We start from the raw sequence: 14,591 nt of genomic DNA on the forward strand, positions 1-14,591 counted from the left end.
ACAATATTATATGAATGTTTTATTTTAATGTTTTACAGGAAGAGAAAAAATAAAAATAAAACCAGATAAATGAACATTTTAACACAAATGAACTGCGATGTCAGAAAGTCCTTGAATGCACCGCCGGACACTGTGGAAGTCTCATCTGGTCCTCCAGCAGTCCGTCCTCTGCCAGCTGGACCCAGTCTAGGTCCTGGTCTTAGTTCCGGTCTTGGTCCCGGTCCTGGTCCCGGTCCTGGTCCCGGTCCCGGTCTAGGTTCCGGTCTAGGTTCCGGTCTAGGTCCTGGTCTAGGTCCTGGTCCCGGACTTGGTCCCGGTCTTGGTCCCGGTCTTGGTCCCGGTCCAGGTCCCGGTCTAGGTCCTGGTCTTAGTCCCGGTCCAGGTCCCGGTCTTAGTCCTGGTCTTAGTCCTGGTCTTAGTCCCGGTCTTGGTTCTGGTCTTGGTCTTAGTCTTGGTCTTAGTCCTGGTCTTGGTCCCGGTCTTGGTCCCGGTCCTGGTCCCGGTCCTGGTCTTAGTCCCGGTCCAGGTCCCGGTCTAGGTCCTGGTCTTAGTCCCGGTCTTGGTCCTGGTCTTAGTCCCGGTCCTGGTCCTGGTCTAGGTCCTGGTCTAGGTCCCGGTCTTGGTCCTGGTCTAGGTCCCGGTCTTAGTCCTGGTCTAGGTTCCGGTCCAGTTCCTGGTTTAGTTCCTGGTCTTAGTCCTGGTCTTAGTCCTGGTCTTGGTCTTGGTTTAGGTCCTGGTCTAGGTCCTGGTCTTGGTCCTGGTCTTGGTCCTGGTCTAGGTCCTGGTCTAGGTCCTGGTCTTGGTCCTGGTCCTGGTCTTGGTCCTGGTCTTGGTCCCAGTCTTGGTCCCGGTCCGGCCGGTCAGCCTCTCCTCCACCCGCAGCACCTCCTCCAGCAGCTCCGCTGGCTTCACCTCCAGCAGGAAGCAGAAGAGATGAAGCAGCCAGACGAAGCTGCGGGGAAGAGAACCTTCAACCTGCAGGAAACACCTGCTGCTCATCCTGTGAGGAAGAGGAGGAGGAGGTCAGACAGGAGGAGGAGGAAGAAGAAGAGGAGGAAGCAGAAAGAGGAGGAGGCCGTACTGGGCTGCAGTGACCGCTGGGTGCCAGTAGGAGGCGTTGCAGGGCGTCAGGACTCCGCCCCTCAGGGTCAGAACCCCGTCCAGCGTCTGGTGGTGCAGACCGGGTCCGTCCCCTGAGGCCTCGTCCCCCCAACAGAACCTGAAGCTGGACGGAGCCGAGCGCTCGATGCCCGCCGGACGAGAGGAGAGCTTCTCAAAACACACCTGCACCTGCTCTGCTACTCCTGTGGGGGAGGGGGAGGAGCTGCTCATGAATAATTATGTATCTAATAGAATAGATTAGTACAAAGTAAACAAAGCATTCTATAATTATTTATAATATAAATGCATGTTTTCATATTCTAAACAGAATATCAGATTCTTACGTTTTCTTTTCAGAACCACACTCTTCTTCTTGCTGCGGGTGTGAAGCGGTTTGATCCCCGCCCACTGCTTCCTGAGAGAGACACGCATTTCATATAAAAAGCTTTAAGAAACATTATTTATACAGTAAAGTGTTTAAAGTTCTTGAAACTTGAACAGCGCAGAGCTCTGCAGGTGAGGGGCTCACCTGGCCTCGGCCCGCTCGCTCCTCCGCCGCGCTGCGCTCAGGCCGGCCTCCACCACTCTGAACCACCGCCGCACGCTGAACACACTTCCTGTCTCACACACACACACACACACACACACACACACACACACACACACGCTGCGTCAACGCCTGAAGGCTCCAGAGCAGCTAGACGACTAGAAGGGCAAAGAGTTACTACACTGCTCCTCTCAAAGGAGAAGGCTGTGATGTCATCACTCTGAGACTCCTCTCGAAGGAGAAGGCTGTGATGTCATCACTCTGAGACTCCTCTCGAAGGAGAAGGCTGTGATGTCATCACTCTGACCTCTAAAAGCAGCTCGGTCTGACAGGAGGAACCTTTCAGACGGACCACAGAGCTTTTCAGAGCTCCGGTTCTAAACGAAGAGTCAGACACGAATATTAAAGGAGCAGATATGATGAGATTGAATGAAGGAGCGATGACATCATCGCATTCTCCTTCACTGCTGGACCAGTTTACTGACGCATCCCTTTTAGCCGCCTCGCTGAGCTGTCGTCTCCAACACAACGCTCAGGTGTGAGAACTCTTCTGTGGAGAACTCACCTGTGGAGAACTCACCTGTGGAGAACTCACCTGTGGAGAACTCACCTGTGGAGAACTCACCTGTGGAGAACTCACCTGTGGAGAACTCTTCTGTGGCGTCTCGGTCACCGGCCTCGTTGGATAAATCCCTAAAAGACACAAAGTGAGAATCAACCTTTGTGTCTTCTTCTTCTTCTGGTTCTAGTTCTGGTTCTTCTTCTGGTTCTTCTTCTTCTTGAAGTTCTTCCAGAAGAACAACTGGGAGGTTCCCCGTTACCATTCGGTGTGGTCGTCCAGGCCGAAGAGCAGCTTCATGGTGACGATGACGAGGGCGGCGGCCTGCAGGTCGTAGCGCGGCAGCGCGGGCAGCCGGCGGCGGTGGAAGGTGAGGCGCGCTGAGTCCATCAGACCAGCGCGCTCCGTCAGCCGGCACACCCACGGGTGCAGCTGGCCTAGGGGGAGGAGTCACAGGGCAGGGGGCAGTACTATGAGTACTGTCAGGTACAAGTACTAGTGAGTGGTACTAGTTACTCATACCAGGAATAATTTCCAGTGTGAGTTACTAGTACTCGCTACTAGTTACCCATACTAGTTACCAATGATATTGTGAGTTACCAGTATTAGTTACTAGTTACCCGCACTAGTTACCCGCACTAGTTACCAGCATTAGTTATCATAACTAGTTACAAGTACTAGAAGTTAGTTGCCAGTGCTAGGTATCATAACTAGTTGCTAGTTACCAGCCATAGTAGTAACCTGAACTAGTCAACAGCACTAATTGCTAGACACCAGCAGTATTTACAGGTACTAGTTGCCAGCACTAGTTGCTAGAAGTAGTTACTGGTAGTAGTTACCAGTACTAGTTGCCAGCACTATTTACCAGTAGTAGTTACCAGCAAAAGTTACGGTACTAGTTACCAGCACTAGTACTAGCACTAGCTGCCAGCACTAGTTACCAGCACTAGTACTAGCACTAGCGGTCAGCACGTCCCGCGCTCACCTGGCAGGTTGGCGTCCAGCAGGTAGCGCCGGCTCAGCAGTGCCGGGTGCAGCAGACTCTGGCGGCTGATTGGAGGAAAAGCAGGAAGCTGCAGGAACAGAGCCAGAGCCTGAGCGTCGCGGTGCACCGCCCGGTGGGGAGGGACGCTCTGCGGAGGAAAACAAGCGCTCCGCGCGTTAACTTTGGCGCTGACGTCACGGAGATGAACTCTGAGGGGTCGCAGTATTGATTCCGTATCAGGAGCCGATTGATTTCTGACCTGGACCCTGAAGATGAGCGCGTCTTTGCCCTCCAGCTTCATCTCGTCAGGAAGCTCCTCGTACGCGTTCAGGTACGGGACGTGGCCTTCATCCACCAACCTGGAGACAATCAATCAATCAATCAATCAATCAATCAATCCACCAACCTGGAGACAATCATCAGCTGACTGTCCCAGATCTAACCAATTTGATATTTACCAATTTTGTGTGTGTTACCTGAGATGGTGTGTGTGTGTGTGTGTGTTACCTGAGCAGGTGTGTGTGTGTGTGTTACCTGAGCAGGTGTGTGTGTGTGTGTTACCTGAGCAGGTGTGTGTGTGTGTGTGTGTTACCTGAGCAGGTCGCTCAGCGTCAGCGCCTCCTGGGTCCAGACCAGCGCCAGGTAGATCAGAGCCAGAGTCTTCTTCATGGTCATCAGACTGTGGCTCCGCCTCCTGCAGCGAGCCGCCAGGTAGTCGGCGGCGTCCAAAGAGCCCGAACACTCCGACCAACCGGTGGAGCTCCCTGTGGATCACATGCTGCTCCTCAACCAATCAGACGAGCACACGGACTTCACCCGGTGAGTGAAGCTGCTCTTTCACCGGAAGGTTTGTGGACAATGTTACCAGAGTCAGTGACTAGTGATCAGTGACTAGTGATCAGTGATCAATGATCAGTGATCAATGATCAATGATCAGTGATCAATGATCACCGCTCAGGCATCAGTCCGTGTTGGCGTACCTGCGGTTGAGCCGGCGGCGCTGGACGGGTTGGTGTCTCCGTCCGTCTCGCTGGCCGAGGCCACGGACGCCTCAGCGGCGCTGTCCGAGTCAGAGTCCAGACCTCGCTGAGGAGAGAGGCAGCGAAATGTAACCACGCCAGTAACACCGCCAGTAACACCAGTAACACCACCAGTAACACCACCAGTAACACCAGTCCTCCCAGCAGGCCTCACCACTCTGAAGCGGGCCGTCCTGGTGGGGTTGCTGGTGTACGCCTGCCGGCTCTTCTGCAGGTAGATCCTCCACAGGGGACACAGAGCCTCCTCCTGAAACCACAGACCCAGGTCAGCTGAGGAAGAAGAGGAGGAGGAGGAGAAGAAAGAGGAGGAGAAGGAGGAGACCTTGAAGCTCGGGCTGACTCCCAGTCTGACCAGTGCGTCGGCCTGGTGGATCAGGATGAACTGGAAACCTTCACAGACGACCCACTGCCGGCCGCGCTCTGCAACAGCCAATCACATCGCAGCTCAGCTCCAGTGTATATACATACACATACATATATATACATACATATACACACATGTAGTACACGTTTATAGTATATATATATATATATATATATATATATATATATATATATATATATATATATATATATATATATATATATATACACACACGTGTACTATATGGAAACATATTCAACATCAGAGGAACTTTTGCCGAAAACAAAACAACAAATAATGAATATCATAATGATGGAAAATAATCTGCAGCTTCATTTGTTTTAGAGCTGAAGTTGTTCTGCTTTAACTCTAATAATAACTTTAAAACAATAATAATAACTTTATTAATCAGAACACTGACCGAGCCTCTTGGTTCTGGTTCCTCTGCCGATGGTGGAGACCCGGGTGGAGCCGGGGGTGAAGGTGGAGTCCACCACCTCTCTGGTCCTCTGTGTGTTCACACAGCATGAGCACGTGTATGTAGTAAACATGTAGTAAACATGTTGTAAACACATCGGACTACATAAACAGAGACAGAGCTGCCTCCTGCTGACCAGCAGAGGAACTGCAGCCTTAAGGAGCGATTTATTTTGCATTGGATTTAAAAAGATAAGTGTTGGAGAGCTCATAATCAACAACAATGTGGATCCAGACAATGTACAACGATCACCCGTTAGAGTCTGGAGGGTGCTGTGATGACGTCAGATCATCAGCTGTTTACCTCGATGACGTTGTGGCAGGACCTGCAGTAGAAACGACCTTCATCTGAAACTCCCCACGACACCGCTGAGCACACAGCGCAGGGCTCCCTGTAGCCGGCCTGCACACACACACACACACACACACACACACACACACACACACACACACACACACACACACACACAGTTTAATACTAATAACACATCTCGTCCAGACTTCATTTGATATTTTCTTGTTGGCTTAAAAAGTAAATCCGACCCGCGCTGTCGGCAGTTTGAACAGAGTTCAGTGTTCTCTGTAATATTGTAGTCCAGCTGCGGGCCACACCGCTCACGTGAGGTTACTATCCTTCTTGGAGTTTTATCAAAACACGTATTCTTGATGTCACATCAGCCGATTGGTACACTGCCTCATGCAGATTCTGAAACATGTCAAAAGTTGTGCTAGAAGTTCCTTATAATTCGTAATACGCACAAAAAAAACACAAAGATGACAAACGGTTGAAGGTAGTTTGGTGTGGCGCGACCAGCACTCGGTATGAACTTCACGTTACTTTTCCATCTCGAGCGAAGACACAAACATGTGAAATAAAACTTACCGTTTGTTCTTCGTCCATTATGGACTGAAAATAACGTTTTTAAAACGCAGTTTAACACTTCTACTGCAGTCTTTCAGGTCCTCATGGAGGATTGTTTGGGCTTTTCTTCTTTGATAACTTCCGGTAAACTGAAGGCTTTGACACGCTGCTGCCCCTCAGGCCGGAACATGAACTACACCTCAAAAAATAAATACTATATAAATATATATATTAAAAAAATATATATGTATAAAAAATATCTATATTAAATTAATCCATCTAGCTACCTACCTAAAAACATAATTACACACACTCCCTGCTGCTGTCAGTAAGTACCTCAAATTGTACTTGAGAAAATAAAACAAAAACCGTTTTAAAACTAAACTTCAGAAATGGATGCTTTGCCTTCTTGTTTCATGGTATGAAGTCATTTTAAGCTTTCTCTTCTCACCAGATCACACGCTATAACTGACATGATTCAGCCCTCCAATTGTGAAAAGATGATTGTTATAAAATCAGGATCAAGAGAACAAAACAACTCTGAACAAACTTTATTCAGTTTTACAGATAAAAGTACAAAATAATTCGTCTGCAGGTCGTTGATTCCTTTGGAATCGGGTTTCAAACAAAGAGCTCGTCTTTGAGAAAAGAAGGAGTCGGTCTACGGCGCCCGGTGGGTGACATCACAGTCAGAAGGCGGGGCTTAGGGCGTCGTAGAGCCGCTGGACGGCGACCTCCACCATCTCCCTCAGAGTTTCGTCCTCTGTGCACGCCACGGACTGGAGACAGAGGTCAGAGGTCATGTTTCCTGAGCTCTTTGTCGGCGTCTTACGACAACCCAAACATGTAGCTGTCAATTATTACAAGAAACGGATCAAAGCGGAAATATCATCAACAAGTCTGTCCACTTTTAAACGCTTGTTTTATTTTAGTCTGGCTCATTTAGGGCTAAGCTATGCTAAGCTAAGTTAGCCGCTTCACCAACACAACATCTTATGTAAATATAGTTTGTTCATATATATTTGTGTCTGTCAGTAGAAACCAATGAGATCAGACACGTCATTAGTTCCGTTGGTTGACCATAAGGAGACTCCTGCGTACCAGTGGCAGGAATGTCCTACAGAGGCCACCGTACTCACCCTGGTTTCCGGGTCGATGGACGCCGTGACCCCGTCCACCGTCACACTCAAGTCTTTACCGTCTCTCAGGTTCACGCAGTCGTCTCCAAACATGTCGCTGCAACACACCGGAGCGTGAGTCTGCCGGGTCGTCCACTTGACGAGCTCTTATTTTGAAAATGTCCGCATCTCGAGGAATATAACAAGACTACTCACTGCAGCATGAGCTCCAGCCGCTCCACGAACACCTCCTCGGGGAACGCCTCCTTCTTGCCTTCCAGAACTAAAACAAGCAGACGGGCGTTAGAGCGCCGTGGAGCCGCCAGGCGTTCGGCCGTTGGTCTACTCTCGTGGTCTACTCACACTTCTGGGCGCCGGGGTTGGACTGGACCTCCAGGATCACCGTGGTGACGGCGTCGGCGTACATGTCGTTGAGCGGGTTGGCGACCCACTGAGGACGAGAGCGTGAAAACCCGTTAGGTTTCTACCGCTTTACAGTCTGTAAAGTCTACAAACAGTCTGTAAAGACTATACACAGTCTGTAAAGACTACAAACAGTCTGTAAAGACTATACACAGTCTGTAAAGACTATAGACAGCCTGTAAAGACTACACACAGTCTGTAAAGACTACAAACAGTCTGTAAAGACTATACACAGTCTGTAAAGACTACAAACAGTCTGTAAAGACTACAAACAGTCTGTAAAGACTACAGACAGTCTGTAAAGACTATACACAGTCTGTAAAGACTATACACAGTCTGTAAAGACTATACACAGTCTGTAAAGACTACAAACAGTCTGCAAAGACTACAGTCTGTAAAGACTATACACAGTCTGTAAAGACTACAAACAGTCTGTAAAGACTATACACAGTCTGTAAAGACTACAAACAGTCTGTAAAGACTACACACAGTCTGTAAAGACTACAAACAGTCTGTAAAGACTACAAACAGTCTGTAAAGACTACAAACAGTCTGTAAAGACTACAAACAGTCTGTAAAGACTATACACAGTCTGTAAAGACTATACACAGTCTGTAAAGACTATACACAGTCTGTAAAGACTATAGACAGCCTGTAAAGACTACACACAGTCTGTAAAGACTACAAACAGTCTGTAAAGACTATACACAGTCTGTAAAGACTACAAACAGTCTGTAAAGACTACAAACAGTCTGTAAAGACTACACACAGTCTGTAAAGACTACAAACAGTCTGTAAAGACTACAAACAGTCTGTAAAGACTACAAACAGTCTGTAAAGACTACAAACAGTCTGTAAAGACTATACACAGTCTGTAAAGACTATACACAGTCTGTAAAGACTACAAACAGTCTGCAAAGACTACAGTCTGTAAAGACTATACACAGTCTGTAAAGACTACAAACAGTCTGTAAAGACTACAAACAGTCTGTAAAGACTATACATAGTCTGTAAAGACTACAAACAGTCTGTAAAGACTATACACAGTCTGTAAATGTCTATAAACAGTCTGTAAAGACTATACACAGTCTGTAAATGTCTATAAACAGTCTGTAAAGACTATACACAGTCTGTAAAGATGTCCAGAGGAAGTACAGACCTCCAGCAGCACCATGCCGGCTTCGTGCACCAGAGTGATGCTCTTGAAGATCTTCACGGTGATCTTCTCCGCCTCCTCCACCTGTTCCACGTCTCCTACAGTACACAAGGTACACAAAGTACACAAGGTACACAAAGTACACAGGAAACTAGTTAAGAACCCACTTCTGAACACTTTATATCCTGATGACGAGGTTAAACTAAAGAACTCACTTTGGTTCCTAAAGTTAAATTATTAGACTCAAAGTAAAAAGATTCATGTAGAAAAGTTATGTTTTTACTTTAAATGAACTTCAGAATAAACTCATGAAATACTTCATTTACACATCACAGACGGATGAAAATACAAAAAGTTAAAGAAGAATAGAAGAATAAATAAATAATAATCCCATGACAGAAAGTGAATACCTGCCAGGCTGCGCAGCTGGCTGACCAGCAGGGAGATGGGCCCGCTGTACGGGACGGCCTGCGTCTGGGTCACCGTGCTCATGCACAGGTCTGTGTAGTCTGAAACACACACCACACACAGCCCTGAACACACCACACAGCCCTGAACACACCACACAGCCCTGAACACACCACACAGCCCTGAACACACCACACAACACACACAGCCCTGAACACAACACACACAGCCCTGAACACAACACACAGCCCTGAACACAACACACAGGCCTGAACACACCACACAGCCCTGAACACACCACACAGCCCTGAACACACCACACAGCCCTGAACACACCACACAGCCCTGAACACACCACACAGCCCTGAACACACCACACAACACACACAGCCCTGAACACAACACACACAGCCCTGAACACAACACACAGCCCTGAACACAACACACAGCCCTGAACACACCACACAGCCCTGAACACACCACACAACACACACAGCCCTGAACACACCACACACACTAAAATGTCCACACACACCCACCCACACACCCATACACACTCACTCACTGGAGAGGTCGGCGGGCGTCACGATGTGGTAGTTGAAGTTGCGCTTGACGAGGATCCCGGAGACCCTCTGACCCTGAACACACTTCCTGTCTGTCAGCGAGCCCATCACCTGCAGCAGAGCATGCTGGGAGTTACACACATACACACACACACACACACACACGCGTGTACTCACACGCATGTACACTCAGACGGACCTTGGCCAGCTTCTCCCCCCTGAAGTTCAGCGTGACGGCCTCAGTGTTTCTGGGGTTGTGGACCTCGATGTCCACCTCGTCGTTGTCTTCGTACTCGCGGATCAGAGCCGCCTTCAGCCGGGCCATCTCGTTCTGCTCCCCATGCACCAGGATCTAGATATTAATATATAAATATTATATATAATACTGTGAGGCCATCTCGTTCTGCTCCCCATGCACCAGGATCTAGATATTAATATATAAATATTATATATAATACTGTGAGGCCATCTCGTTCTGCTCCCCATGCACCAGGATCTAGATATTAATATATAAATATTATATATAATACTGTGAGGCCATCTCGTTCTGCTCCCCATGCACCAGGATCTAGATTATATATATATATATATATATATATATATATATATATATATATATATATATATATATATATATATATATATATATATATATATATATACCACGTGAGGAGGCTTCAGGGCGCGTATGAACTCGCTGGTCTGCTGGTAGTCGGTGTGAGCGGAGAAGGAGATGTAGTCCACCGACATCTTGAGAGGAAGCTTCTGTCCGGACATGGTGGAGATCTCATCAGGCTCCGTCATGATGTGCTGAGACGACAACAACAACAACAACAACAACACGTCATGATGTGCTGAGACGACAACAACAACAACACATCATGATGTGCTGAGACGACAACAACAGGATAATTTATGATCTTCTAACGCTACAACGGCAAATAATCTCAAAGGACTTCCTCCTCTGAGGAGCAGAGATGATCCTGCACACACGAGGAAGTCAGCAGCGTGATCATGGAACGTCTGAAGCTGCGTTCACCACAGAAGTGTTGAGAACATTCACAACACTTCTGTGGTGAACGCAGCTCAACACGTTGCTGCTGAGAGGGAAATGTATCAGCTGACTGTCATCATCAATCAGATTCATTTCTCGATGTGCCCGCTGGCTTTAGTACACACATTAATATATACTTATGAGGATATATGTATTGTATGCACATAGCATGTGCTATATATGTGCATATTCATGTATGTGTGTGTCGATTACATATAACTAGGAGTTTGAACATGTGTGTGGACGGATCAGTACGTATGTATTATTCATAGTCAGAAATTCAATCAATTGAAGCAGTGATAAGTATTCTGATCACCTTTAGTCTGTGAGGTAGTCTGTGAGGTAGTCTATGATCCGGTCTGTGATCCAGTCTGTGATGTAATCTGTGAGGTAATATGTGAGGTAGTCTGTGATTCAGTCTGTGAGGTAGTCTTTGAGGTGGTCTGCTAGGTGGTCTGTGAGGTAGTCTATGAGGTAATCTGTGATCCAGTCTGTGAGGTGGTCTGTGATCCAGTCTGTGATCCAGTCTGTGCCCCTCACCTTGGCCAGCGTGCCCTCCACACAGTACCCGGCGATGATGACCCCGTTCCTCTTGTCGGTGCACCAGGACTCAAACAGCTCTCTGGACAGGCCGCTCTGCATCATGCCGGGCGACGCCATCACCACGCTGGGGCCGATGTCGTCGAAGTGGTCCATGCTCTGAAACACACCGGGAGGGGGGGGAGTGAGAGGATGCGGTACGGGGCGGGGAATCAAACCTGCGACCCCGCGCACACCTTCAGGTTGCTGATGTGCTTGAACACAAAGGGGTTGTTGACGTTGATGGCCTTGCGGATCTTGTCGTTCATGGCGTTGATGTACGTCTGGTACACGGCCATGCACTTCCTGGCCAGGGACGAGGCGTAGTAGATGGGGATGTCATGCAGCTCAGGGTGGTTCTGCCAGTACTCGTCTACACACACACACTCAGTCAGTCAGTCTATGGTACCATGCGGGGTACCATGTGGATACCATGTGAGGTACAATGTGAGGTATTATGCAAGGTACTATGTGGATACCATGCGAGGTACAATGTGAGGTACCATGTGGATACCATGTGAGGTATTATGCAAGGTACTATGTGGATACCATGCGAGGTACAATGTGAGGTACCATGTGGATACCATGTGAGGTATTATGCAAGGTACTATGTGGATACCATGCGAGGTACAATGTGAGGTACCATGTGGATACCATGTGAGGTACAATGCGAGGTACCATGTGGATACCATGTGAGGTACAATGCGAGGTACCATGTGGATACCATGTGAGGTACTATGCAAGGTACAATGCGAGGTACCATGTGGATACCATGTGAGGTACTATGCAAGGTACCATGTGGATACCATGTGAGGTACTATGCAAGGTACAATGCGAGGTACCATGTGGATACCATGTGAGGTACAATGCGAGGTACCATGTGGATACCATGTGAGGTACAATGCGAGGTACCATGTGGATACCATGTGAGGTACAATGCGAGGTACCATGTGGATACCATGTGAGGTACAATGCGAGGTACCATGTGGATACCATGTGAGGTACAATGCGAGGTACCATGTGGATACCATGTGAGGTACTATGCAAGGTACAATGCGAGGTACCATGTGGATACCATGTGAGGTACTATGCAAGGTACCATGTGGATACCATGCGAGGTACAATGCGAGGTACCATGTGGATACCATGTGAGGTACAAGGTGAGGTACCATGCGGGGCACCATGTGGGGTACCATGTGGGGGACTCACCCAGAATGAGCAGCAGCTCCTGGGCTCGGCCCAGGGCGAACACGGGGATGAGGCAGCGTCCCTCTCGGTTCACGATGTCGTGCACCGTGTTGCAGAATCGAGCCTCGCGCTCCTCACGCTTCTCGTGGATGTGAGTCCCGTACGTCGACTCCTGAGGGTTTAAATGAAGTTATTCACTTTGAGTGAGCTAGTGGACAAGTGAACAAGTTAACAAGTGGTCAAGTGAACAAGTGAGCTCCACTCACTGTGATGAGGATGTCTGGTTTCACACTCGGGATCTCTGCTGCCATCAGATGTCTGTCCTCCTGACGGGAGAAGTCTCCTGTGTACAACAACTACACACACACACACACACACACACACACACACGAGCACACACACACAAGCACACACACTTGTTATTAACACATGATGACTTCCCGTTTACTTCCTGTTTGCTCCCCTGGTCTCAGGTGCACCTTGACTCCAGCGATCTCGATCATGAACATGGCCGCCCCCAGCACATGTCCCGCGTGGTAACACCAGAACTTGATGCCGGCGACCTCCTTCACCTCGTGGAAGTTGATGGTCTCGATCTTCTCCATGCTGTCCTCCAGGTCCGTTTCTGTGTACAGCATGTCGTCTGCTGAGATGTTACTGCAACACACACACACACGTACACACACACGTAAACACACACACAGCATGTCGTCTGCTGAGACATTACTGCAACACACACACACCTGACTTTGACAACATATACACACACACACACACACACACCTGACTTTGACAACATACACACACACACACACACACACACACACACACACACACACACCTGACTTTGACGTAGTCCGACAGCAGCCAGCGGTAGATGGCCTTGGTGGCGTGCGTCATGAAGGTGCGTCCCTTAAAGCTGGTCTTCTGCAGGAACCAGGGCAGCGCTCCACAGTGGTCCAGGTGGAAGCTGAGCGGGAAACCAGTGAGACCATCAGCGCTCACACGCTACCACCATGTCAACACAGAGAGTGTGTGTGTGTGTGTGTGTGTGTTTGTGAGTGTGTGTGAGTGTGACCTCTTATGAACTTACTGGCTGATGAGCAGCAGGTCGATCTCAGCCGGGTCGATCAGGTCGATGTACGGCAGAGCGTCCATCCCCTCCAGACCGGGGTGGATCCCACAGTCCAGCTAAATACACACACACACACACACACACACACACGTTACACACACACGCATGTTACACTCTCGCTGGTGTTAACGTTCACAGCTGATGTGACCGACCATACCATAATCTTTCGTCCCTTGAACTCCAGGATGATGCAGGATCGTCCCACTTCCTGTCCTGCTCCTCTGGAGAGACACACACACACACACACACACACACACACACACACACACACACACACACACACACACACACAACACACACACACAGTTTAATAAGTGCTGCTTGGTGGATTTGGCCTAAATAGCTCCACACAAAGCTCCACACAAAGCTCCACTAATTGCGGCTCTTTGTGGATGGAGTCTGGTCTGAGAGCAGACACGTGTTTTGGTTCAAGCCGACATGAAGAACGGACCCCGTAGATCCGAAAAAAACTCAAAAAGGTAGAACTTAAATACGGGTTCTCCTTTGTCCATCAAAGAAAGCGCTAAATGCGGCTCCTTGTGGACGGGGTCTGGCCGGAGAGCGTTCGCGGGGTTCAGACTCACAGCGGCCGGATGAGCAGCTGGTCGCTCTCCTCCGCGGGGACCGTGACGTCACATTTACGTTTAGCCGCCATGTTTACTTTGATAAATTCGTTCAATCTTTTAACAAACACGGATCACTTCATCTGGAAACAGCTACGCGCGTCTCCACAGGTTACGCGGCTATCACGTCACTTCTGGTTACTGCTGGAAAACCTCTCCGTGTAGCAACAACCCGCCGAAACTTTGGTTCCTACCTTAAGACTCATCGTTCTTTTCCCCTTCATGAGCTTATGAGAATACGACAAATACAACTAAAAAGTATCTTTTTAAAAGTATCTATTAGTCAATTAACACAATAAAATGATTTCGTTTAAAAAACAATTTAATCTAAACGTTAATTCGTTCTCAATAATAATTTAGAAAAGTATTATGTTTTCTTTTTGTATCCACGCCTCCATGAGGACTTCTT

General features: G+C 48.4%; 2 protein-coding genes across 2 annotated transcripts; both read right to left on the bottom strand.

The window, feature by feature from the left end:
- Positions 1-643: 643 nt before the first annotated feature.
- taf1b (TATA box binding protein (Tbp)-associated factor, RNA polymerase I, B) lies at positions 644-6,091 on the bottom strand. Its single transcript, XM_068598722.1, has 15 exons — positions 5,957-6,091; positions 5,378-5,476; positions 5,018-5,105; positions 4,555-4,652; positions 4,387-4,479; positions 4,173-4,278; positions 3,785-3,956; positions 3,452-3,551; positions 3,193-3,340; positions 2,470-2,644; positions 2,289-2,341; positions 1,631-1,718; positions 1,446-1,516; positions 1,082-1,304; positions 644-1,000 (listed from the first exon to the last, which is right to left on the bottom strand). The coding sequence occupies exons 1-15, from the start codon at positions 5,972-5,974 to the stop codon at positions 787-789; spliced, it is 1,746 nt and encodes a 581-aa protein (XP_068454823.1). The 5' UTR covers positions 5,975-6,091; the 3' UTR covers positions 644-786.
- Positions 6,092-6,470: 379 nt separating this feature from the next.
- On the bottom strand, positions 6,471-14,322 carry cpsf3 (cleavage and polyadenylation specific factor 3). Its single transcript, XM_068598753.1, has 18 exons — positions 14,144-14,322; positions 13,717-13,780; positions 13,518-13,615; positions 13,266-13,394; positions 12,904-13,081; positions 12,691-12,780; positions 12,446-12,596; positions 11,434-11,609; positions 11,198-11,356; positions 10,267-10,413; positions 9,803-9,955; positions 9,606-9,714; positions 9,043-9,141; positions 8,636-8,730; positions 7,417-7,504; positions 7,270-7,336; positions 7,075-7,171; positions 6,471-6,714 (listed from the first exon to the last, which is right to left on the bottom strand). The coding sequence occupies exons 1-18, from the start codon at positions 14,212-14,214 to the stop codon at positions 6,625-6,627; spliced, it is 2,061 nt and encodes a 686-aa protein (XP_068454854.1). The 5' UTR covers positions 14,215-14,322; the 3' UTR covers positions 6,471-6,624.
- Between the last annotated feature and the right edge of the window lie 269 nt (positions 14,323-14,591).

The sequence above is a fragment of the Clinocottus analis genome, unplaced genomic scaffold (genome assembly GCF_023055335.1).
Source record: "Clinocottus analis isolate CAN_PGR_092001 unplaced genomic scaffold, fCliAna1.0.p SCAF_40, whole genome shotgun sequence".
NCBI lineage: Eukaryota > Metazoa > Chordata > Actinopteri > Perciformes > Cottidae > Clinocottus > Clinocottus analis.

Bases quoted from the DNA above. Each gene is read 5' to 3' on its own strand.
- taf1b (XM_068598722.1), bottom strand. The intron at 3,957-4,172 runs GTACGCCAACAC...TGTGATCCACAG, and splicing joins CGCCGCCGGCTCAACCGCAG to GGAGCTCCACCGGTTGGTCG. The intron at 1,517-1,630 runs GTGAGCCCCTCA...TGTCTCTCTCAG, and splicing joins AGCGAGCGGGCCGAGGCCAG to GAAGCAGTGGGCGGGGATCA.
- cpsf3 (XM_068598753.1), bottom strand. From the start codon at position 14,214: ATGGCGGCTAAACGTAAATGTGACGTCACGGTCCCCGCGGAGGAGAGC. The intron at 13,395-13,517 runs GTAAGTTCATAA...TTTCCCGCTCAG, and splicing joins GACCTGCTGCTCATCAGCCA to CTTCCACCTGGACCACTGTG. The intron at 7,505-8,635 runs GTCTGTACTTCC...TCTCGTCCTCAG, and splicing joins CCGGCATGGTGCTGCTGGAG to TGGGTCGCCAACCCGCTCAA.